At 44.1% G+C, this 25,065-nt stretch overlaps 1 protein-coding gene across 1 annotated transcript; it reads left to right on the top strand.

Moving 5' to 3' along the window:
• The first annotated feature begins 1,019 nt into the window (after positions 1-1,019).
• neurl4 (neuralized E3 ubiquitin protein ligase 4) lies at positions 1,020-22,857 on the top strand. The gene is made up of 29 exons (XM_080052021.1): positions 1,020-1,223; positions 5,540-6,092; positions 6,599-6,664; positions 6,756-7,213; positions 7,346-7,457; positions 7,588-7,676; positions 7,803-7,875; positions 8,502-8,775; positions 9,103-9,284; positions 9,409-9,494; positions 9,578-9,740; positions 10,331-10,541; positions 10,921-10,997; positions 11,109-11,187; positions 11,595-11,764; positions 11,864-11,992; positions 12,169-12,314; positions 12,932-13,150; positions 13,434-13,532; positions 13,685-13,837; positions 14,560-14,727; positions 15,405-15,563; positions 17,695-17,874; positions 18,041-18,134; positions 18,545-18,652; positions 18,756-18,900; positions 19,333-19,445; positions 19,775-19,934; positions 20,454-22,857. Exons 1-29 carry the CDS (start codon positions 1,059-1,061, stop codon positions 20,656-20,658), a joined length of 4,836 nt encoding a protein of 1,611 aa, XP_079908147.1. The 5' UTR covers positions 1,020-1,058; the 3' UTR covers positions 20,659-22,857.
• Positions 22,858-25,065: the final 2,208 nt, after the last annotated feature.

Raw genomic sequence — 25,065 nt, 5'->3', positions numbered from 1 at the left:
TGGTTTGTGCAACAGTATGTTTCCATATCAAATATGATTCTACATCATACATATTCATTTCACCATAGGATTTAAGGCAAAATAAAGGCCATAGTTGCTTTGAGGAGAGCTGTGGGAAAAAGAGCCGAGTGGGATGTGAATGACTCAGAGATATTTCACATGGGTTTTGCGCCCTCTGGTGGAATAAATATGACAATGTTAAAGTAACAACCTCCACTGTGTGTACCTGCAAGTATGATGTAACCCAAACAATAAAATACTAGATTTATGTAAGATATTGTAACATTTTGCTGATCACATGACACAATTGTTGACACCTAAGTCTGAGCTTCTCTCTTCTCTTTATACATGTTTGTAAATGTTGGTATATATTGCATGTTCCAATACGAGTCATATTGGGAGTAAGACAAGTTTAAAAGGAAAAGGAATCAATTAAATTGATTTATATCAGTAGGATTTTGAAGAATGCTTTTAGATTAAATTATTGATGATCAAAATCCATCCAGGGTAATTATTCTCTTAATGTATTATTTTATAGGGTTTATATTTCTTAAGAAGAATAGGCCTAATTGAATAGCCTAATACATGATATTATTTGAATAATACATTTTAACATCAAACCTATTGGTGTTAAACGTAACTTGAAAACATTTTTATCCATAAATTCAGTGTTAAAAATAAAAAGGCCTAATCTTATAAAAAAATAACTTGGTCAAATGGGGGATTTACGAAAATGATTTCATGATATCACATTCGGTTGTTGCAACATTATTTAGGCCAACAGTTAAGCTTATAAAAACCAAAAACACAAAAAAATAATAGATTTAAGAGGGAAATATGACTAAAATACAACAGAAAGGATTCACTCTCCGTGCAGTTTAAATATTAAAGTTGAATTTGGTTTTTAAATTATGTTATTATGAGTAATAAATGAAGTTAAGCTTACATTTGAGTGATTTTCTGTATCACACAGATGGGTGCGGTGGAGGAATCTGCCGGTTGTCAGAACGTAACTGTCGCAAAGCTCGACTGTCGTGAACACTGGCCGCCCACTGAAGATGGCGGCGGAGCTGCATCCGCGGAGCGGAAAGCTGATCGGCCTGTCCAACTCCAACCGAACCGCCCGGCGCAACCAGCCCGTGCAGGAGTTCAACCACGGCCTGGTGCTCAGCAAGGAGCCACTGAAGGACCGGGATGTCTTCACCGTCCGCATTGACAAGAAGGTAAACAACAACAACAACAGGCCCGCCGCGGCCGCTGCTGCTCGTGAGCGGGGCTGGGAGCTGCGGGGTCCAGGGGCAGCGCCGGCGGGACGGGCCGGTGGTCCCCAGCGAGGGGCTCCTCCTGCCCGGGGCACTACACACACTGCTGGACAGCGTTTAGGTTGTTCACTGGGCGAGATTCATGGACTGTCAGAGGGTTATCAGGGACAGGTGGACTGAATAAACCCTCAGTGTAGACATGTTAAACGGATCACTTAGCTAACGATTACCCGCTGTGTTGCCTTGGTACCGTCCGTTAGCCGAGCTAACGAGCCGCTAGCCGGTTGCTAAGTGGCTACCGGGGCTCTGGTGTGTGTTGAGAGGACCCGCTAATGTTTATTGTGCTACAGGGGCTCGTGTAGGCCAGTTAACGGGGCTCTGTGGAGTTTTGTTTTGAAGGAGTGTTTTGACAGCCGTCGGTGCCTGTCAGCCTCTCTGCCCCGGTGGCTAATAATACCGCAGTGCTCCCACCAGGCTTGTGTGTGTGTGTGTGTGTGTGTGTGTGTGTGTGTGTGTGTGTGTGTGTGTGTGTGTGTGTGTGTGTGTGTGTGTCTCAACACACACAAGGCTTACGATCAGCCACTGCTATCTGCTAATGACAAACAAGGCATGTGTTTTATAGGACTCAGCTTCTCCTCTTTTATTATTCACACTCACATTACCCACTTAAAGCTATATAACTTAATAGGCTCTGGTTTCTGTAAACATTCACTCTAATATGCTACTCTTACTACTGGGACATTAGCCTTCATTTATCCCTAACACATCTATTAAGCAGATTTAAGACTTAAACATTGACAAAGTGATTCTTTTTTGATTGGATCGGATCCAGATATGATGGCACCCTTTTCTGTTTCCAGTGAAGGTTCTCCTTTTCTCACATCTCCTAGGAAAAGTCTCCCCTTCTTATTATAGGGAACAAGTCCTAATATTCCAGCACAAATACACAATATCTTGCGGCCCTTAAGGAGTCTACAGGTAAATTATTATGTTCCAATTGATCTATTTTTTCGGGTTGGAGTAACTTAGGTTGTATTTATGTCCAGTGTTAAATTATTTTCGATATGACGTGTAATAAAAGAACAAATTGAAAAATGTCCCCCCCTATTTCCGTCATTCTGGCTTCCATATCACTTAAACATAAGTGCCTATTATGCGCTCTCGTGACTCCGGCCTCTTCATATCACACCAATGATCAGTGTTTAAAAAAAAAAAAAAAAACATTTTGTCTGTTATCTTGGTAGGACAGCTTGTCTTCTGTTGTAATGGCGTGTGCCTCTGCAGCCTGCAACCTCTACAGGGGTGTGTCAACAACAACATAGCAGTTTTTTTGAGCCTGCTGCTGGTGCCAACTGGGCCATCACACACTCCTCACACACACACACCCTTCTCTGAATTCATACCATGTCCAGGGCCAAGACGTGCAGTGTCCGAAATAATTTTCAAAACCGCACGTGAGCTAGTGGAACTTATAGAAACATGTGGTACAACTGAGCCATAGTGTATGTAAGTGATAATCCATCTCTTATATATATGAAGCCCTCAGCCTGATAAGAGCTCTCATAAACAGCCTCCATGCTCTATCACGACATACACTGCTTCTGAAAATCAATACTTTATCCATCACGGAGGAGCACCCATCTTGACTTGCCCCTTCCTGCCTTCTGACGTTCACTTAGGGCCACGGTTACTGTTGGACAAAAGCCTTCCTCTGAGTGGAAACTGTCTGGGGCTTAGTGTTTGTATTTAAAGCTGTGCTCTACAAAGTGATCCCCAGATTATGTGTGCTATTGTGTGTTTTAGCTGGAAATGTTGAGTTTAAATTGGACATGCACAGTATCGTAATTTAACCAAATTAGACAAGTTCTTTGCCTGTAGACCAATCATTTTAAGTCATTTTTCAAACATAAATGTCCAAACATTCTGCTCTTTTATTGCTTTTGTTGGCAGGCTGTTATGCGTTTGAAGTTGCATTAATCGGCCCTTTTTATATACGATTCATGCAAGGAATATGTCACCTTGGCAATAGAATGACATTCATCAGCAAATCAAAAAAGTGTTTCTAACGCCTTTTTTTATATTTGTGATAAGGCTACCCATATTTCATTGTGCCATTTTCTTTGAATAGAATGTGTGTGTGCTCTCGCGTGTGGGGTCTGAGATTAAGGAGCGTGTCCTTCTCTTTTAGTCTTTCGCTTTGCTCCTCAGGCTGTGCTTTTGGCTTCAATTCATTATTCAATCTTTTTCAAAAGCTGCCCAGTGGTCCTTGCCTGCATGTGCGAAGTTGTATCCTGTAGTTATTGGTCCTTTGAACAAATAGAGAGAGAGAGAGAGAGAGAGAGAGAGAGAGAGAGACTAGGCAGCAGACACCTTCAGGCTAACTGTTACGTCAGAGAACAAGAGAGAGAGAGAGAAAAGAGATGTCTGTCTCGTCCTCATACACAGCGACCCGGTCAGGCAGAGTAGTTCCTCAGATAAATGTGTTAACCCAGATATGCGTGCGTCGGTAGCACACTGCCTTACATTGCACCTGCCATGGCGCCTAGGAGGACGCAGACAGGGGGAGAGGAGGAGGAGGCAAACTGGACGATGTTGTTTAGAGAACAATGTCCATGACTTTTTGTTTTTCTCCTCGGCATGAAGGTAAGCTGCTGCAGAAAAAAAACAAAACATCCCAGGAGCTGCTAGGGCTTCAATGTGATGCTCAAGGTCACTTCATCAGGCTGGATTTCTGCCAAGTTCCTACTCCTGTCCCGTGGAGAGCTAGAGCGGGGGGGGAGAGAGAGAAGGAGATTGGTTGCAGAGAATGATCTGCAGCAGTACTTTTACACTGAAATATCGGTTCTTGGAAGAAGCAAGCTGCGTGTCTTTCTGTTGTGGGATGTGGTCCTGTGTGTGTGTGTGGAGGGAGGGAGGGGGAGAGGGGGGGCAGCAGGTGGAGCGCAGCCAGCCGGGACATCACTCCTCTGAGGGGGATGACGTGTGGCTTGTGTCCCCTTGTCGGAGAGGCATCTGCTGGGGCTGAAGTGTTCTCCTTAAGCGAGAGGGCTCTCAATCTCCGCCAGCCCGCGCCGACTCTCTCTGCCTCTACACAGCTGACACTGCAGCCACTGTCGTCCCTTTCTCAAACGGTGAAAAACAGATCCCCCCCCCCCCCCCCCCCTTGGATCAATAAAGCAGCACGTCCTTGAGGAGCTTATGGAGAGTTTTGTGTTTCTGGGATAAGAAAGGGATACCTCAGGCCGGTCTGGTGTTATGCGATATGATTCCGATGATGTCGCGCGAAAGACACAAAGGAGTTATTTTTTTTTGCAGTGAGACGTTTTTGCTTTTTTGGTGTTTTAATGTCAACAATCCTCTGTGCAAGGCAAGATTACGGAGGTGACTATTGTTGTTTGCTTTGTGAGCACAGGTTTTGATTCTCAGAGGCGTCTGTGTTTTCATGAGAGCACTGGTGGTTCGACTTTATTGTTATTAAAAAAAAAAAAAATTAGTACAAGGAAAGGAGGCAAACATGAGGAAGAAAGCTTGGTTTGTCCATTGTGACATCAGCAAAAATATTAAAACTTTAAAAAAAAACTGTTCTGCTGCACCTGGTCTACATATAGAGGATGTGCGAACCCAAACCGCCTCTTTTAATGGGATTTAACATGGATCTGATTGATCTCTGGGTTGTGTTTTTTCACACATTATTGCTACTTTACTAAAGATGATTTTTGCACACAGCCCAGGCGTGCATTCATCGCTGCATCACTTGTGAAATTACTCACTCACTGTGAACTGTGAGTCAATGTGTGTTCAATCTTGTCCTTCTATATTTTTCAAAGGCTGACTCCTTGTTCATCGCTGACAGAAGAACTAAAAATATCCAGATGGATCATACAGCAAGGCACACTTTGTTTTCCGTTGACGTCTACTTGCAGTTTTTAGCACACTTTTAACATCGCAGCTTGGATGCTGAGCTGAGAGGCTCGAAGTAACAGCGGCTTACATCTGTTCAGTTACTGCTATTGTCATTATTTGTGACATAGTACTGATTGATAAATTTTGACCACATATTAGATTTGGGGCGCTCGTGGTGTGGTGGTTAGAGCACGGTCTGGGTCGTACTCTGCATGTGATTCCCCTCTCTACCTCATTTCATCTCTGTCTCTCCAAACTGACTTAATAAAAGTAAAAGAATGCCCCAAATGTATCTTCAAAGAAACAACAACAACAACACACATATTTTATCGATGGTAAATGCTCTTTTTTTCCCCTCTTCTTCCCTCCCTTAGGTGAACTCGTGGAGCGGTTCCATTGAGATCGGCGTGACGTGCCTGGACCCTGCGGGGCTGGACTTCCCCAGCAGTGCCACGGGGCTGAAGGGGGGCTCGTGGATCGTGTCGGGCTGCTCGGTGCTGCGTGACGGGCGGTCCGTGCTGGAGGAGTACGGCCGGGACCTGGACCAGCTGGCCGAGGGCGACTGCGTGGGCATCCAGCGCAGTGCCCGCGGGGAGCTCCACCTCTGGGTCAACGGGCAGGACTGTGGGCCGGCGGCCAGCGGACTGCCCTCCAGGCTCTGGGCCGTGGTGGACCTGTATGGAAAGTGCACCCAGGTGACGGTGGTGAGCTGTGAGCTGCCCACGCCACAGACCCCACCATCATCGGCCTCCTGCCCAGAGAAAGAGACAATAGAGCAGGACGAGCTGGAGCTAGAGGAGGATGAAGAGGAGGAAGAGGAGGAGGAGGAAGAGGTGGTGGTGGTGTGTGGCGAGCGGGACAACAACGTAGGGATCACGGCACTCATGAATGTGGCAGCAATGAATGGAATAATGAACGGAAATGAAGGTAGGGGGCCATACTTTTTACATTTTTATCAATGTGGTTATTCTTTTAGTTGAATTTTTATTTAGTTTTTTATTATGACACAGGGATATAGGGCAGGGAGAGGCAAAAAGCCAAGTGGGCTTCTTTTCAGCTAAGCCTCCACCTAAATAAAAATAATTCATATTGTTATAGAGAACACTAAAACAACTAAATACAAACAAAAACATTCAATTGAGACTCATACGGAAAAAAATATATACAGTATATAATGAAACCAAAAAAAGATGAGAATAATACAATAAATTAAAAACCAAACTGTGTGTGTGTGTGTCTGTGAACAGGATGTGGGTTTATAATCCAGTATGATAAAGTTATGTGACATCATGTCACTAACAATGAAACAAATGAGTCATGGATACAAAAGTGGATAACAACACATTTGTAACACCAGTGAATAGTTTTTTTTTCTCCTACATGTATTCTGGGATTTGTCTTTTTCACGCGTGTTATCTCTCCCTGTCTCCCAGTGCCTGAGCTTAGCTGCAATCACAGCAGACCGGACAAGTTTCCTAACAACCTGGAGGCTGACACGGGTAAGAAAATCCCCCACCCTGTAGATCAATTGATGGACAGTGTGCAACAGTCTTGACAATCTCTTCTTCTTCTTCTCCTTCCCCCCTTCAGTTCTAACGGAGCACCAGCTGTTTGACGTGTTCAACAACGCCATCGTCTCATTCTATCGCTCCGAGGACGAGGGCGGAGGGGAGGATGGCGGAGGTGGGGGGGGGACAGGGACAGGAAACACAGGGACAGACTCCTCCTCCAGGAACGAGCGAGGCAGCAGCAACAGCAGCAGTGGAGGAGGAGCGGCTAACAGTGACAGTGGAGCGGGGACGGTAGGAGGGGGAGATGGGGGAGGGAACACTAACAACGGCCCCGCTGCTAATGGAGGGGTCGGGGGGCTGGGGGTCGGCACGGGCCCCATGACCACCAACGACGCGCTGCTCTTCCACGAGAAGTGTGGCACGCTCATCAAACTGAGCAACAACCACAAGACGGCCGAGAGACGAAGGCCCCTGGACGAGTTCAACAACGGTGTGGTGATGACCAACCGGCCACTACGCCACAACGAGATGTTTGAGGTGTTTTTTATTTTATTTTTTTTTTTGCAAAGCACACGCAAACGGCTAGCTTCGGCCAACGCAAAAGATATGGAGAAAATAACCAACGCTTTGCCGGAAGGGTTTTTAAAGTGTTTGTGGTTCTGTTTTCAGATCCGCATCGATAAGCTGGTGGACAAGTGGTCCGGGTCGATAGAGATCGGAGTGACCACACACAATCCCAACAACCTGGACTACCCCGCAACTATGACCAATTTGCGCTCAGGTAACACACACACACACACACGCACGCACGCACACACACACACACACACACACACATGCAAAGACCCACTGAAACCATGAAACAAAATGTGGGTTCAGTGTGAAATCAGTGACCTTTTTGCTTATGTCAGGTACAATCATGATGAGTGGCTGTGGGATACTGACCAACGGCAAAGGAACCCGCAGGGAATACTGTGAATTCAGCCTGGATGAACTTCAGGTTTGGCCATGACGCACACGCTCACATTTCCAAGCTGTCACCCCGCTGTGCACTGCAGTGTGTGTGTGTGTGTGTCTGTGTGTGTTCTTTAATCTCTCATTAACTCTCCTCTGGTCCACCTTTCAGGAGGGGGATCACATAGGGTTGATGCGTAAAGCCAGCGGAGCGCTCCACTTCTACATCAATGGCATCGACCAAGGTGAGGAGGCCCACTGGGGGTCACCATGATGTGGTAGTGATGGTCTGAGATGAGTGATTGAATCAATCGGCTCACGACAGAACGATGGAGCCAAGGGAAACATGAGCATATGTTATATTTGATGTTCTGATTTTCGAATCTTTTAGAACATTTTAGAAAAGCAAGGATCTTAACATATTGAATAAAGCTCAGCGATTCTGGAGAAATTAGAAACAAAATAGTTTTTTATTGTCAAAATCAGTTAATCTCGCCTCATGATACGTAATGTGTGTGCCCTGAAAACAAATCTGGCGTTAATACACAGCCTTGGCTTTGTAAACTGGCACGTAAACAAAGGGGCCCCCACCATAGCTAACACCATGCCTATTTACAGAGCCTAGGCTGTGTATTATCAACAGATTTTTTTTCAGCACATACACAGTACAGACAGGTAGTGGGTTTGTGAGGAAATATTGATTGATTTTTGACAACAAGCGTTCACCAGAATCGCTGACTCCACCTTTTAAACTACATACTAGGAACACGAGTCATACTGTAACTGAGCATGTTAACGGTTTGATTACAGTCCAGCGGTCTCCTCTCCTCTAACCCCTTACTTCTATCCCCCCCCCCCCCCTCCTCCCCAGGCGTAGCTGCAGCCCAGACCCCCGCTGTGGTGTACGGCGTGGTGGACCTCTACGGCATGGCTGTTAAAGTCACCATAGTCCACAACCACAACCACAGTGAACGCCTCAGACGCAACAACGCCATCATGAGGGCTCTGTCCCCCGACGTGGGCCGGCCGCGCCCCTCTCTCTCCCTCACCCCTGACCCAGAGGGGCCAGACAGACTGCTCTTCCATTCTAACTGTGGACAGAAGGCCGCCATCATCAGTGACGGCAGGACGGCACTAAGGCCACAGTGAGTGAATTCATTACAGACAGTAGTTTTTTTTACATAGTTTAAAGGTGCACTATGCAGTTTCAGGGTAGGGGGGATTTTTACATTTGCAGAGTTTAGTACTTAGAGCGTCCCCCCTAGCCCTTTCTTCGATTTTTAAAATGTGTGCTTTGCTTTAATACAATTGGAATCAGCAGAACTTTTTGATATGAGGATTTCCATTTGATTTATGGCATTTTCTATCACCAAATAGTTGGGTCATCTTGGTCCTGCCAGAGGGCAATGGTGGATTAGTTTTGAGCGTAACACCAATATATATATACTCACAAGTAAACACTATATTCACAGCGCCACCGACGACTTCAACCATGGCGTGGTCCTGAGCAGCCGGCCGCTACGCTCCAACGAGGTGTTCCAGGTTCGCATTGACAAGATGGTGGACAAGTGGGCGGGGTCCATTGAAATAGGTGTCACCACACACAACCCTGCTTACCTCCAGCTGCCCTCCACCATGACCAACCTGCGCTCAGGTAACATACAATACATATTGATTCAGAAAAGACATGGGGTTTCCCCTCCTTCAATGAGATACCAATGTTGCAACTTCTAAGAGTTTTACATCTACATTTCTCACAATGTTTTTTTTTTTTGTAGGGACGTGGATGATGACAGGGAATGGTGTGATGCACAATGGAACAACGATTCTGGATGAGTATGGACATAACCTGGACCGGCTCAAGGTGAGGGTCAGCTGACTGCCAGCCTCTGTCCTCTCCCCCATAAGGCTTCTTGTACTAAGCCCTTCCCCCCCCCCGTCTTGCAGGCAGGTGACACAGTGGGTGTGGTGCGTAAAGAAGACGGCAGCCTCCACTTCTTTGTGAACGGTGTGGCTCAGGGCCCAGCAGCCTGGAACATCCCCCCCAGTGTGTACGCTGTGGTGGACCTGTACGGTCAGGCGGCTCAGGCCACCATCATGGACGACATGGGTGAGAGAGGAAGCAAGGCTCCATTTTGAGCACTTAGGATAGCTAAACATACCCTGCGCTCCAAATTGCACACTTTCTTTTTTCTATTCTACACATTACAGCTGATCATAAAATATTCTAGTTAGCATGCAGTAGGCTTCAATTGGCACATACTTTTACTTAATTTATTACAGAACACAAATACACAACCGAAAAAGTGAACACACAAACAAAAGACAAAACAAAATAAACAACTAACATGGCGAACTCTACTTAAAAGGTTTCTAAGACACTGTTTAAATTAAAGGTAACTGTTTAAGCAAAAAATTCAAAGTCAAAAAGGTGTCATGAAGGTCACTTCAGCGCTGCTATATGGTCGAGGAAAGGCAGCCATATCTGTTTAAATGTCTACTTTTCCTGAGATCTCATAACGGATTTTCTCCATATATAGAGAGTGCTGGAGAAGCATCCGGGTATTTAAAAGCATTCTAAATCCGACCTCAAGAATTGGGAAATCTTTTTTCGACCATACTTAAAAGCAGAAAGTATGGGTATTGGAACGCTGGCTTAATTCTCCTTCTAACTCTTCTCCCCTCCGTCTCCCCCCTCAGTGGACCTGCCCCCACTCCCAGAGGACGGCTCTGAGGGCCCCGGGGCCATGTCCCCCTGCAGCCCCTGCTCTGTGGGCGGAGTCAGCACCACCAACGACCTGCGCTTCCACCAGCTGCACGGCACCAACGCTGTCATCACCAACGGGGGGCGCACCGCCCTCAGACAGAACTGCCGCAGCGAGTTCAACGACGCTATTGTCATTTCCAACAGGTGAAGAAGAAAAGTGAAAAAGAAAAACTTGTTTGTGATTCATATCCACTACGGATCAATCAAACATAATAATGTTGTTTTGCTTGTTGGGTCACACCTACTGTATGCTGGCGTTTCTACTTAAGTCTGTATTAAGCCAGTAAAATACATTAAAAGCAACACATGTCAAATATTAAACAGCACTACACTGTAATTACAATTTATACTGTAGTCACCAAATACAGGCGTAGTAGTGTGACATGTTGTTTTATAGCTGAAAAAGGAAGTTAATCTGGTGTAGAGAAAGTTTAGAGCAAATATCCAATGAAAGCAAACGTAGAGCCAGAGACCTGTATAATTGGGAGCTTCCTCGTGATCTTAACCTTTCACCCTCTTGAAGGTTCCTTCGAGACGGAGAGCTGTTTGAAATCAATATTCAGAAGATGGTGGACCGCTGGTCGGGCTCAATAGAAGCAGGTGAGGTGTTTGTGCCTGTTGCGTCTTGTGTTACAGAACATTTATCTCTACAGCAGCAGTTTAAAACAGTAATGGCTGCTGATTTTCCCGTCCTCTCCCTTTGTATTGCAGGAGTTACAGCCATCAGGCCGGAGGAGCTGGAGTTTCCCAACACCATGACCGACATCGACTATGACACGTGGATGCTCAGGTATGGACATATATTTTCATTTAGTTAAAAGTGGAGTTAGCGATTTCTGGAGAACGCTTATTGTTAAAATCACTTTTTGTCAAAATCAGTGAATATCTCCTCACGATCCGCTACCTGACTGTACGTACTGTGTGTTCCGCTGGTGTTAAAACACAGCCTGGGCTCTTTAAATGGGCATGTTGCTCGCTACTGTGGGTGCCCCTTTGCTTACAAACCCTTTTTTTCCATACCTGTTTACAGAGCCTAGACTGTACATTAACACCAGCTAAGATTTTTCAGCGCCTTTGACCAAACATATTTTGAGAACAAGCATTCTCCAGAAACGCTGACTCCACCTTTTTCAAGACAGTTTTTCTCAGCCAGCTAAATAGTTTAATTATCTTTCTCCATTTTTCTTCCCCTCACAGTGGAACAGCCATCATGCAGGACGGCAACACAATGCGAAACAACTACGGCTGTGACCTGGACTCCCTCACCAGCAACTCTCGGATCGGCATGATGCGCTCGGCCAGCGGGGACCTCCACTATTACATCAACGGTGTGGACCAGGGCGTGGCCTGCTCCGGGCTGCCACCAGGTAAAGGCAATGGAAGTCAGAAATGCTTTGAGTTAGGAGCGTTAGGTATGTTTGATTTGATGACCCCCAATGCTCGGTCCATGTCTCTCTCTCTCTCAGAGGTGTTTGCGGTGATCGACCTGTATGGCCAGTGTGTTCAGGTGTCCATCACTCAGGCCTCAGGCCCGCTGGACAACAGCCTCTGTACCAGCAACATCACAGAGAAGAGCTTTCCCATACACTCACCAGGTAAAGTCCCTGCTCGGGTCAAGACATCTTAATATGCCTCAGACTTGCTCATATTTAAAGTATTTATTTTGTCTGTGTCTGTGTCTGTGTGTGTGTGTGTGTGTGTGTGTGTGTGTGTGTGTGTGTGTGTGTGTGTGTGTGTGTGTGTGTGTGTGTGTGTGTGTGTGCGCGCGCAGTAGCAGGCGTTGCCCACCGGTTCCACAGTAAACACGGTAAGAACGTGGTGCTGTTGGGTGAGGGCTGCCAGGCGGTCAGAGTGGGAGGCTACGCTCACGGCATCGTGTTCAGCGCCAAGGAACTGAAAGCCGACGAGCTCTTTGAGGTAAACGAGGGCTTGAGCTCTGTAAACCAACCTGCTACACCTACCTGGTCATAACAACTTATATAAAGCGTATTGTAAACCTCTTAAAGGTGCAGAGTGTTTTTATTGGCATTTTGTCTGAACAGACTTGGTAGAAAATGAATATAATATTCCTAAACATGTTTTGATTAGTGTATAATCCATGTTTTTACAGTTGCACAGAAAGGTCAAACTTAACGGCCATATGCATTTTTTTTTTATAAATATATAGTGGGTGTCGTGGGGAAATGCACCTGTTGGAAGACCAAGAAGTACTATAGAATAAATTACTAAACATCTTCTCCTCATCACTAGATATTGTGGAAAGACTTTAGGCAGTGGTGGAGGATGCCATCTTTAGTAACTATAGCTTCAAGTCCTTGAAGGCCACTGTACTGTAGCTTCTGTAACTATTCAAACGGGAGCGGTTGCAATCTAGAACTTTCTCCACTTGATGCCACTGCATATTTGGATATCACACACTGACTGCACCTTTTTTAAAGACAGCTATCCCTAGACGTATAAGGTGTTTTAAGGCCCCTAGCTGACACCATATCTTTCTCTCTCCTGATCCCTATGCTCTCTGCCCCCCTCTGCAGGTGAGGATAGATGAAGTGGACGACCAGTGGTGTGGTTCTCTGCACATGGGCCTGACCACGCTAGCCCCCCCTGAGCTGCCTTCCTGCCCGCTGTCCGGCCTCTCCCCCTCCCTCCCTCAGCTCCGCACCAAGGTCACCTGGCTGCTCTGCGGCTCGGAGGTCCGCCGCAACGGAACACTGCAGCGCCAGAACTACTGCTGCTCCCTGGACCGCCTCACTGTGAGCTGGGGGGGGACAGAAATCATCTTTGTGGAGGGCCTTGTGTTTTTACATGTTACAGCCAATTCTTTATGCTTTTGGATAAAGCCCAGTTAGATCTGATTTAGAGGTCGTATCAAGGACATTTTTTTCTCTAACAGGAACTCTTGCCTGCTTCAAAGGCTCTAAAAGCAAAAGCTCAAGAAGATATAACAGTGTAGCGACTCACACTGCATTAATATTCAACATTTCACAGGACAGTATATTTTTTACTGACTGACACTTCCTCATGTTTATCTGTTAGGTTGGGAACCGTGTGGGTGTGAAGAGGTGCAGTGACGACACCATGCACATCTTCATTGATGGGGAAGACATGGGACCTGCAGCGACTGCAGTGGCCAAGGTACAGTACGCACACACACACACACACACACACTCTTGACACACACCTGACACACACACACACACGCACACGCACACTCCTGACAGACACACACACCTACAGTACACAGTTACTTGTCCCAAAGCTGCCACTCAGCCCCTCCCTCTGTGCAGAATGTATATGCCGTGTTGGACTTGTACGGGCGGATCACGGCGGCGTCCATCGTGAGCTCGTCGCTGATGGAGGATGTAGAGAGCGTGAAGGCTCCGTCGCTCTGCTCCGACAGCTGCAGTGAGGGAGAGGAGGACAGCACTCCAGGCAGAGAGGTAGGAGGCTGCAGGAGAGGGGAGCTGGCTGTTATTTTTTTTAAAGGTGCAGTGTGTAGAATTTATTGGCATTTTTCAGAACAGACTTGGTAGAAATGTTATCAAATGGGAGAGCTCCGGTGGCGTAGTGGATAGAGCGCGTACCATATCGGATCCGGCCTTTCGTTGCAGTGGTCGCGGGTTCAAATCCAACCCGTGGAGCTTTACTGCAGGTCAACCCCCCTCTCTCTCTCTGTCTCCCTATTTCAACTCTGCACTATCCAATAAAGCTTGAAAACGCCAAAAAATAATCTTAAAAAAAAAAGTTTTTTATCAAATATTCATAAGTATGTTTTAATTAGTGTTCAATCACTTGCAAATATAACGTTTTATTTTACTTTTCTTTTTTTCTTAGAATAGTTCCTTTTATATCTACATAGGAGTGGTTAACCCTACACGGAGGCCGCCATTTTGCACCGCCATTTTTCTACAGTAGCACAAAATGGACAAACTTAACGGCAATTTTTATATATAGTGGGTGTCCTAGGGAAAGGCACCTGTTGGAAGTACAAAGAAGAATTACTATAGAATAAATAACTAAATGCATTTTCATCATCATCATCACTTAATATTATAGCAAGACTTGTAGCCACTTGATGGCACTAAATGTTTGGATATATAACACTGCACCTTTAAGAGCCTGTAACTCACATATTTGCGCGTGGCCCTCTCACTACCTCCAGGTGGAGGCTGAGCCCTGTGCTCTGCTGCCCCTCTCCATGGCGTTCCTGGAGAACCACGGCAAAAACATCCAGCTGTCCAACCAGAACCTGACGGCAGCCAGAGTGTCCAGCTACAACCAGGGTCTGCTGGTCACCGCACAGCCACTCACCCGCCAGCAGCTGTTCCAGGTAACTATGACCTACCAGCCTTGACATAATGTTCCATACTTTATTAACACTGTAATTAAATCTCTTTGACTGCATCAGTTAAGCAGTTTAATTTGGTTATTCTTACTCTGGCTGGGTAATATAGCTTAAACTGTACTTGATGAATTATTAGAATTAAAAAAAAATACCCACTTATGTGTCAGTTTATGAATGTCCTGGTCCGACCACTAAGAGATACTGCTATTAAAAACAATTGTGATTATCAATATATTTGGGAGGATCGAAGATAATAATAGCAATGTTAGAAGAACTCATAAAGTTCAAATGTCGATTTCACTGTAATCTGCTGAAACGTATGGAAGGAAGGAAGGTACGAATGGCCATGGTCGTAAATTGTTTTTGAACTAAGCTGGTTATAGATGAAATAGCTCGTTGCCACTCATTACTTGTATAATATAAGGGTGCCGTTATCTCAAGATCATAGGTTCATACACTCGTGATCGTGAGAAAGTGTGTTATCTGGAGATAACGGACTAATTCTTGGCTCTGTAGAAATGATACTTTAGATGCTATTGTTTTGTTCTATTATCTACCTAGATTCTGATGTACTATTAGGATACGTACCAACTAGGACTTGATGGTATTTTAGTCTGTACTGTTGCAGCCTGTCACCCAGCCTCTCTCTGCTCCTCTCTCAGTTTCACATAGACCGTCTCAACCCGTCATGGACGTCGTCTCTGTCGTTAGGGGTGATAGGCCACGCCCCTGACCGCCTGAACTTCCCCTCCACCGCCTGCTGTCTGAAACGCTCTGCCTGGCTGCTGCAGAGAGACTCTGTCTTCCACAACTCCCTAAAGGTAACATACACACATGCACACACACACCCTTCAACACACGCACACACACACACACACACACACACACACACACACCCTTCAACACACGCACACACACACACACACACACACCCACCCTTCAACACACGCACACACACACACACACACACACACACACACACACACACACATACAAGTTACACATATACATTTCAACACAAACACACATCCACACACACTCACTTCAATGCACACGTACACTCACACCCAGGCCTGCCCACACAAATGGCTGGGCCCCTGAAAACCTCCAGTCAATGGGCCCCACTTACCCATTACTCCTATCAACAATGAGTGTGAGTGCGCTCATCCCTCAATAAACACATACATGTATTTGTAGAGAGACTAACTATCTTATCAACGAGGGACAGTTGCGGGAGCAAGGGCTCATTATAATTTTAAAATAGTAGCACATTTCTGACTTAGCCCAACATACCTACCAATTTATTTTGATTCCCTTACACTCACACAATTGTTTAACAGATCAACAGATTTCTACAAAAATAATCAGTTTACACAGAGACCTTGTTCTTCTTTAGTATTCACTAAAGCAAACAGTTTTTTCGCAATTTGCACGTTTTCTATGCTACTAGTTTCTGGTAAGATACATTTACACTAATTGACTGCACCATATATTGCACTTTTCTGTATTTCTGCACATGACATTAAATCATTTGAAATCTGTTGGTGGTATTGTTGAAATAAATAACACTTAAAAAACAACATCAACAACAAATTCTTCACACACAAATGAAAAAAGGCGGTTCTCTACATGAATAACCAAACCAACCTACCCTCAAAACTATAAAGTTGGCCTATGTTTGGTTGCAACATTTAGGCTTAGTTCATTCTCCTCTCATCACTGCAAAAGCACTGAAATCATTACAAAAAAAGTTCTTAATCTTTGAACTCAAATCTGTTCCTTCAATTATTTCCAACTTCTTTGTGCCTTGTGTCTTTCTTTGCATTAAGAACTTTTTTAGGTATATTTTAATTTTTAGAAACAATACAGAAAGCAGGACCTTGGTGGTTACGGCAATAATTAAAACAGGATGATGCTGCTCGTCAGCTTCATTGTGGTAGGACCCGGCTGGTTGGTCAATTGGCCAGGTTTCTGAAAAACTGGTCAGACTTGGCTGGTCGTGTCAACCTGAAGACTTATGTCAAAGCCTTTAGAAGGTATAGTCCCCAAAGGGAAATTCTTTTTCACAAACATTTACATTATGTGGAGAGAGAATTTAAACCTGTTTGTAGACTCAAGAAAATTACAGAGTAACTAATGTAGAAGAACTACAAAAGGTACCCAACCTGTTTTTTCATGGGGTCCAAATACTTTTCACAACGACACCCAGACACAAGTAGCAGGTAGGCCTACATGTGTTTTCCGTGAGCAGGAACGAGTCAGGAAATATAATCCAGTCAAAACTGTTTAATATCAAAACCCAATCTTGTCACCATTTGGCACACAAAGGGTTTATAGGATGGATTATGTTTGAAAGAGTTACACTCCGCTGTGCTCAATCTGAAAAATTTTGAACATTTCTGCTTTTCTACTGCTTTTTAAATGGCCGTAAGCGGACCCGCGGCTCTGTGTAAACACCCAACTTTGAATAGATATTGACATAAATATCTAAAAATAAAGTTTAGCTTAGTTAGGTTCTTTGCTTCCAAAGACCATGGGACCCCAAGTGGCTGGGCCCTAGAAAGCCTTCCCACTTTCTACCCCTTATGGTCGGCCCTGCTCACACCCACCCTTTCACACACGCACTCTTTCACACACACACATAGACACACCCTTCAACACACACACTCAAACACACTCTTCAACACACACGCACACACAATTCAACAAACACGTACACCCTTCAACACACGCACACACAGACACACACACACTTCAACACACACATAGACACACACACATATTTGAGTCGTCTATTGATTTTTGTCTTGTGTTGCAAAGTGAGCATGTTCTCCTCACTGACGTCATATACTGTCTGATTGATCTTTTCTGCCTTTCACCATCCTCCCTTACAAGCACAGCTTCTCGCTCCTATTTGAACAAACAAGCTACTTTTCCCTCTTCTCCGCTCAGACATGTGAGAACTATGGTCCTAACCTGGACACCTGTCCAGAGGGGACGGTGTTGGGTCTGCTGGTGGACACCAACAGCTGTCTCCACCTCTATGTCAACGGCATGGACCAGGGGGTGGCAGCACAGGACATCCCCTCACCCTGCTACCCCTTCATAGACCTCTACGGCCAGTGTGAACAGGTCAGACACACACACACACACACACACACACACACACACACACACACACACACACACGCTGAAACAATGTCAGGTTGTAGAGGTGTCATGAATTGGCATGATTTACGTATTTCAGTTTCCTACGTGGAAGATAAGCCAATGAGTGTTGTGTGTGTCTTCCTGCCAGGTTACTATAGTGACAAACAATGTGCCAGCTGTGGGCGGAGAGAGCGGCGAGGCCCGTTGCCAGGGCGACATGGAGAAGGCGGACATGGTTGACGGTAAGAAGAACACCTCCTGTTTGTGTGTCCTCTCTTTAAAGGTGAAGTCAGTGATTCTGGAGAATCTTTGTTGACAAAATCGCTTTTTGTCAAAGCAGTGAATATGTCCTCACAATCTGCCTCTGTCAGGTATTTATTTGTGTATGTAAACAGAGGGGGCCCACCGTAGCATGTAAACAAGCCCCTTTACAGAGACTAGGCTGTGTATTAACACAATATTTTTTATCAGCGCACTCAAAGTACGGACAAGAAGCAGCTTGTGAGGAGATATTCGCTGATATGACAAAGTGATTTTGTCAGCAAAAATTCTTCAGAATTTCTTTCCCCCCAACCTTTAAGGGTCTGTTCAGTCTTTCAGCTCTTGAGTTTTTTTTTCCATTTGGACCGACTTTGTGTTTCTTTTTCTACAGGAATCAAAGAGAGTGTGTGCTGGACGCCCCCTCCAGAGGTCAACCCCAACAAGACCTGTGAGTACCAGGCTCTGTGCTCGCGCTTCAAGGACCTGCTCACGCTACCTGGTGAGTTTAACGCCCAGTGTCTTATCTACTGCCTCCATCTCTGTCTTCCACAATGTCACAATGAAACTGTACGCAATCTTCTGTCTTTCCTTGCATATTTTAGATGCCTATTTTAACGAAGAGGCAAAGTACAACCTGTGTTACTGTGAGTCCTGCCACAAGCTCCGGGGGGACGAGACCTACTACAAGAGAGGAGAGCCGCCCCGGGACTACGCCCTGCCCTTTGGATGGTGCCGCTTTGGCCTCAGGTGAGAGCACCAACCCCCCACCCAGTCACAGACATGATACTGCAGCGAGCTAGTAAACCATTCATTGTGGGATTATTGCATTTTGAGAGGTGCTACAATATCACCAAGAGCCATGGCTGTGTGCCTTTTCATCAGTTCCAGTGTGAAAGTTTATCAAATAACTGAATATACCTTTTAACATTCACCATTAGCCCTAAATTATAGCTGCTGCTAGGAGAGAAAACATAGCTTTATTTACCTTGTGTGTTTATGTAAAAAAATAAAATCAAGTAAATCTCAGTCTTTTATTTTACTATTAATTAAGTATACTTATAACAAAAATCTTCTCTCTGTCTGCTGACCTATAGGCTGTGCATCTATTATTCTGTATTGAACCTCTGTGCAGCTGTTTGATCATTGCATGAGTGTCTATCGTCTATCATCTTTGTTCAGGATCAAGCCCCACTGCGAGGTATCTAATGCACTGAAGAAGTGGCACATTGCGTACCACGGCACCAGTGTAGGAGCCCTACGCCGCACACTAGACCACAGTGAGCTGCTGCCCGGTAGGAGAAGCCTCCCTGACCACCACAACATTGCCAAAAAAAGTTATTTCAAATGTGTGCAGAACTGTATGTTGCTGCTGAATAAAGCATCTATAATAATATATAATCTTAGGTCTTTTTTAGCTGTTTGTAAAGCCTGTGTTTTGCTGTTATTGCCTTTTGAAATGCATTTTTTTTTAGTTTGTTTTGTTTTTTAATTTAAAGTTTTTATAAGTTCCTTTTTTTTCTAGGAAAAGATGGTATATGCACATTAGTACCGGCCACCCCAAATACAATTGCTTCACATCCCCCAAATGGCTAAAACTGTGAATGTAATTTTGCGGTTGCAGGGACGTCGTCCATCTTCACCGTGTCCCCTGTGAAGGCAGAGGGGCCCAACGGCTACAGTGAGCCAGAGGAGAACAGCGCCCCCGGCAGGGAGGTTCCCAGAGTGCACCTCTCCCCAACTATGCGCTACTCCGGCATGGAGATCTTTGCCCCCAAAGTGCAGTAAGTCCACTAATCATTAAGTACCAATGGTACTTAATGATTAAAAGCATAAATAAAAAGGTCAGTTGTGTGTGTGTATGGTACTGTACCATACACACACAACTGACCTTTTTATTTATGCTTTTATTGGATAATCTATTATAGTGGACGGCTAAAATGAAATTAAGGTAGAGAAGGGTTACACAATACATAGAAAAAATATCGTTGTCGCAAATGTTGATATCGAGGTTTACGTATCAGAAAAACAGCTTGAACTGCAATAAGTGATAATTATAGTGAAATTTAATTTGTTTTTCTCAGTGCCTGCATAGGCTACTTACCGTCTGGAGTGTATGTTGGCAATGTACTTAGAGCACACATTGAGGTCGTACATTTCAGTATGTGTTCATTTAGCGGAATTGAAATCGCCATTGCCCAAATTCGACAATGTTATCGCACGTCACACGTTTTCCTGATATGGTGCAGCCTTAGCTAGAGACCACCTGACTGATAGTTGTCCTCCTCATCTCCTTGTTGCAGATTTCAGGACCCGCGGTCCCAGCGCTGCCACCAGGCCCAGGTGGGGTTCCAGGTGTGTGTGCGTCCAGGCTCCTATAAGGTGGGCCCCCAGACCCTGGGCCACAGCGAGCCCCTGGACCCTCGCTTCTGCAACTCAGAGATCGAGTGGATGACCAAGGAGCAGGGGGGCACGTTGCTGTACGGCCTGCTCATCAGGGTGGAGTGAACAGGGCATGGGGGTAGGGGAGCCAAGGAGGGTCCTTTTTAATAAACTGACAACCAAATCCAACCCCTGCCTTTGAGCGAGAGAGACTCCTCTGGAAATCCAACTGTTCCTATACTATGGATTGTTGACAATTCAGCACTCTTTTTTTTTTTTTTTTTTTGTGGTTTGCTCTTGGACTCTCTTAATGGCCGGGAGCTACGGCGGTTTCAAAGAAGAACAGACACTGCCTGCACTTTATGTTTCGGACACTCGTGTGGGCGATTTTTAAAACTCAGACACGACACGGTAGTTCATTCGCTGCAGGGTTGTTGTTTTTTTGGCCACGTTTTTTCTTCTTATTTTTCCCCCAACATATTTTTTCTTCCACTCTCACAATCAGCTTATTTTTTTTCTCTTGTTCTGTACCTTTTGGCACTTATTTTACCAGTGTTTTTTATTTTGGGAGGATCCCGTCCTAAAGTCAACCTGCACGTTAACGGACCGTCACCTCAAAAGACTGAAATGTGGGTCATAAGAAAAAGAAAAAGAGTGGCAATGTTCTCAAAAAATTATATATAAAAACAGAAAGACACTTGAATCTGAGAATGAACCCAAGAGTGTCTTGTGATTGTGACTTATTAAAGGGGAGGGGGGGTGATTTTAAAACTGGATGAAGAGAAAAATGTTTACACATCTACCACTGTATGTTGCTGTCCTCTTCGTGTCTCCACATTAACAGTCCTGTTTTGCATTTCTTCTGTTCTGGCCCAGCGTCGCCTTTTGATTCGTCTTTGTCAAATAGAAAATAATATTCACAGCTTTTAAAATGGTGGTGGAAAACTGGAAGGTTGGACAGAAAAGTGGACGTATGAAGAAAAAAAGAAAAAAGACCATGTGCACCTTTTGGGAAGCTAAAAAAATGTGTATGGAGATGATACATGGCCAACTATGCTCCATCTTCACAACCATTTTGTGTTAAAACTAAGAGGTTCCATCATGATATTTAAAATATATATATATATTTACTTCTAGACTTGGTAGGTTTTGATACAACGAAAAGGAGAAAAAGGAAAAACATGTTTACGTTTTTGGAAATATGCTAATTTGCCATCCGGCCAAGAGGTCAACGAATAGATTGATACCGTTCACGTATGTATGACGCTATACCTAGCAGCCGGCTAACTTAGCTTAGCATAAGGACTAGAAAATCAGGAAAGAAACGCAAAAAGGCCACCTTTTAAAGCTCACAGATCAACAACGTTATAACTCGTTTGTTCAATTTGTATACAAAACAATGTCACCAGACTATTTATTTGCTAGGACCAGTGGCTAGGCTAGTTGTGTGTGTGCACGAGACCCCTTGTTACTGGACTGCTATCAATCTTCTGAAGGAGTAAACTCCGGGCAGGTCTTTTTGTTTTTAATAAGAAGGTGGTTGAATAGACTTATGCCAAAAGGTTGGAGTGGTTTTAAAAATGACGCCCGTTGTCTCGCTTCCCCCCTCGCGTAAATGTTAAATCTAGATCCACTCACACCTCCACTCCAGTTCGTCTGGTAAAATCCATCCGCCACCGCCAGACCCCCCGCGTTTACCTCATGGCCATGGTTTACCTGGGCACGACCTTTCGGACTTTTCCCAGAGCTGAAGGACAAGCAGTCACGCTGTTTACATGTGAATGTGATGAATTAGGGCTCTGCAGTTCTTTTATGTCCACTACTAACATTATTGATTTACATTTGTCAAAATGTTTATACAGGGGATTTTATTTGATACGAAACATCCACCTCACGGTTGATTGTAGGCCTATGTGAGCAGCTTTTTTCCAAAGCGTTTCCATCTTCTACACCGCTACCATCTAAATTTGCTTCAGAACATAAACCCCCAAAAACATTGTTCACTTTTTTCAGTGAACAGTTTTGATGAGTCAAACTCAAAAAAAGTGATCGTTCAAAAATAAATAAGCTGTCACCTTCTAAGAGCAGCTGTGATCTGATGGAAGATCTATACGGGGTTTGACAAAAGGAAAAACTTCCAATCAAAAATGTGAAAAAATTGAAATGTAAGGGTTGTTTACAGCCCTGTGCTGCTTTGTACAATATAATTTGTAATTATTTTTTTTGGTTCCTTTTTTTTTTGTTTTCTCTATGTTGCATTGTACAGGCTGTTACATAACAAATCATATCTTCCTGATTTATAAAAAAAAATAAACTGACAAGACAGTATGCACAGAAGGATGGTTAAAGTGTGTGTGTGTTTTGTTGTACGGGCTGTAAAACAAAAAGATGGCGCAGCCTGACCTCTCCCTCGATCACTCTCCTTTGCTACCCTACTCCTCTGTAAAACTCCTGCTGGTCACATTGTTTGGGCTCATAGCTTTCTCCAGGCGATTTTATTTCTTTGATTAGGGTATTTGACTTTAAAAACAGTGTCAGGATGAGGTTTTGAACAATCAACCTTGTGGTCACTAGGGTGGTCTTCTTATTGACTGAGCTCTTCTCTGGACACTTGTATTTGTTCTTGCATTTATTTGGGTTTTAGATTGGAAAAATTCAAATGTGTCAAGGCATGTGTTAAGTTTTAAATATATATATATATCTGTACAAATGAAATTAAGTACGATGGTCTGGTAGCACCAGGCTAAGTCTTTGGGGTCATCCCAATGTTCCCACAGCCCTATGTTCCTGAAATTAGCGATTAGGTTCAAGCATCACAGCTAAGTGGGTACGGGACAGGGAGAGGTTAGTATAGGAGTGCAACACACCCAGACACAGACATACTATTCTCTATTATATAGTTAGATTACTTCAAAATGTGGGAACAAAGGGCTGTGAGAACATAAACACTATCCCCAGTCTTAATGCTATGCTAAGCTTAGCTAATCACTCTGCCTTGCTTCAGTCCTGTGTGAATCAAATAGACTGAAAAGCGATTTAATTTTCTTTTAACTTTGGAAATAAAACAAACAAGTGTATTTTCCAAACAGTTAAGCTATATCAGGCATAAGGAAGATATGATTAGACTGAATGAAATCAAGGCCCATTGTACGGTTCAGCAAGTAGGACAAGTCGCTTAAAGTCTCAGAACTGAGAAAATGCTAATTATTTCAACATACAGTAACAAGATCATTAAAATGTGATCTCAAGATAACGGCCATTAATATGAGTATTATATTATTAAAGCCCCTGTAAACCCTAATCCACAAGATCCTTCTAACTATGTCATTTGGGGAATTAGACGCCTAATGGTTAGCATCTGAAAAGAGTTAGGCATTGTTGTCAATCCAAATGAAAGACATTTTCATTTAAGTTTGAGAAGGTTTACAGAAATTCCATTTAGATGAGGCAGGCTATGCTCTGGCTCCTATGACACATTAAGCATTTTGAACCAATCACAGCAGTTGAGTGACTTCTACCATGGACACCGTTTGATACATGAGCCTGGGAGCCACGCCCACCCAGTCCTGGCAAATATTCTGACATTAAAAAAAGCATTTTTTTCAACTAAGTTGTATAATATTTATGAAAATTTACCAACACCAATACACCAACCTTTGATATCAAATATTGATTTTTACTATTTAAGACCAAGTTTCTGAGGGCTTTAAGAGGAAACGACCTTTGTTTAAAAAATAATTGCAAGCATGGCCGATCTCTGCTTTCGTAAAAAACAAAGTGCAGTTATTGACAGTGAGTTTGGGTTGGTTGTGTGCATGTTGACAGGATCTAAATCAAGTGGTTACAACGAGCAAAGTGAGCTCAAAGGACTGAGAGAAACGGACAAAGACCATGTAAAAGTTTGGTTCAGCTTCATTCAAATATACATCTTAACTTCCAGATGCACACACACACACACAGTCTTCCAAATATGCCAGAAACCAACAACAACAGAAAATTCCACACAGTTAAAAAAATAGCGAAAAGTTCTTTGTACACTTACACATAACTGTTTAAATGTGTCCAAACCCTGACGTACAGCATTCACTCCTCAGCACAAGGTCGTAAGCATCAAGCTACAGTGGGTGCTTTCATATAAAAAAAAACATGATCACAGTAGTTTGAATAAAATGGCTCCTTTTTTCTTTTTAAATAAATTAACAAAGTTGTGACAAAATGACTTCATTACAAACATACTTCCACGTCTTTTTGATTCATGACGATTTTAAAAAGGACAAACCTCCAGAGATTCGACTATAGCTTACAGCTCCAAAATAAATAAATAAGGGGGGGGATCTACAAACACTTGTGGGTGAAAAACCTCTCCTGAACCCACCAACACACACACTCAAACACACACACACAAACACACACACACACACACACAGAGCTCATCGCCTCACCTGCTGCGCCGCATTAGTGACTGGAAAAGGTGAGCGAACAAGGAACCTTCTTGTAAAAAAAACACAGGAAAAAGAACCTAAAAGATTTCAT

This window comes from Ammodytes marinus (assembly GCF_949987685.1).
Source record: "Ammodytes marinus genome assembly, chromosome: 23".
NCBI lineage: Eukaryota > Metazoa > Chordata > Actinopteri > Uranoscopiformes > Ammodytidae > Ammodytes > Ammodytes marinus.
The sequence above is the reverse complement of the archived record's forward strand: the minus strand, read 5'-3'. Positions and strand labels throughout refer to the sequence as shown.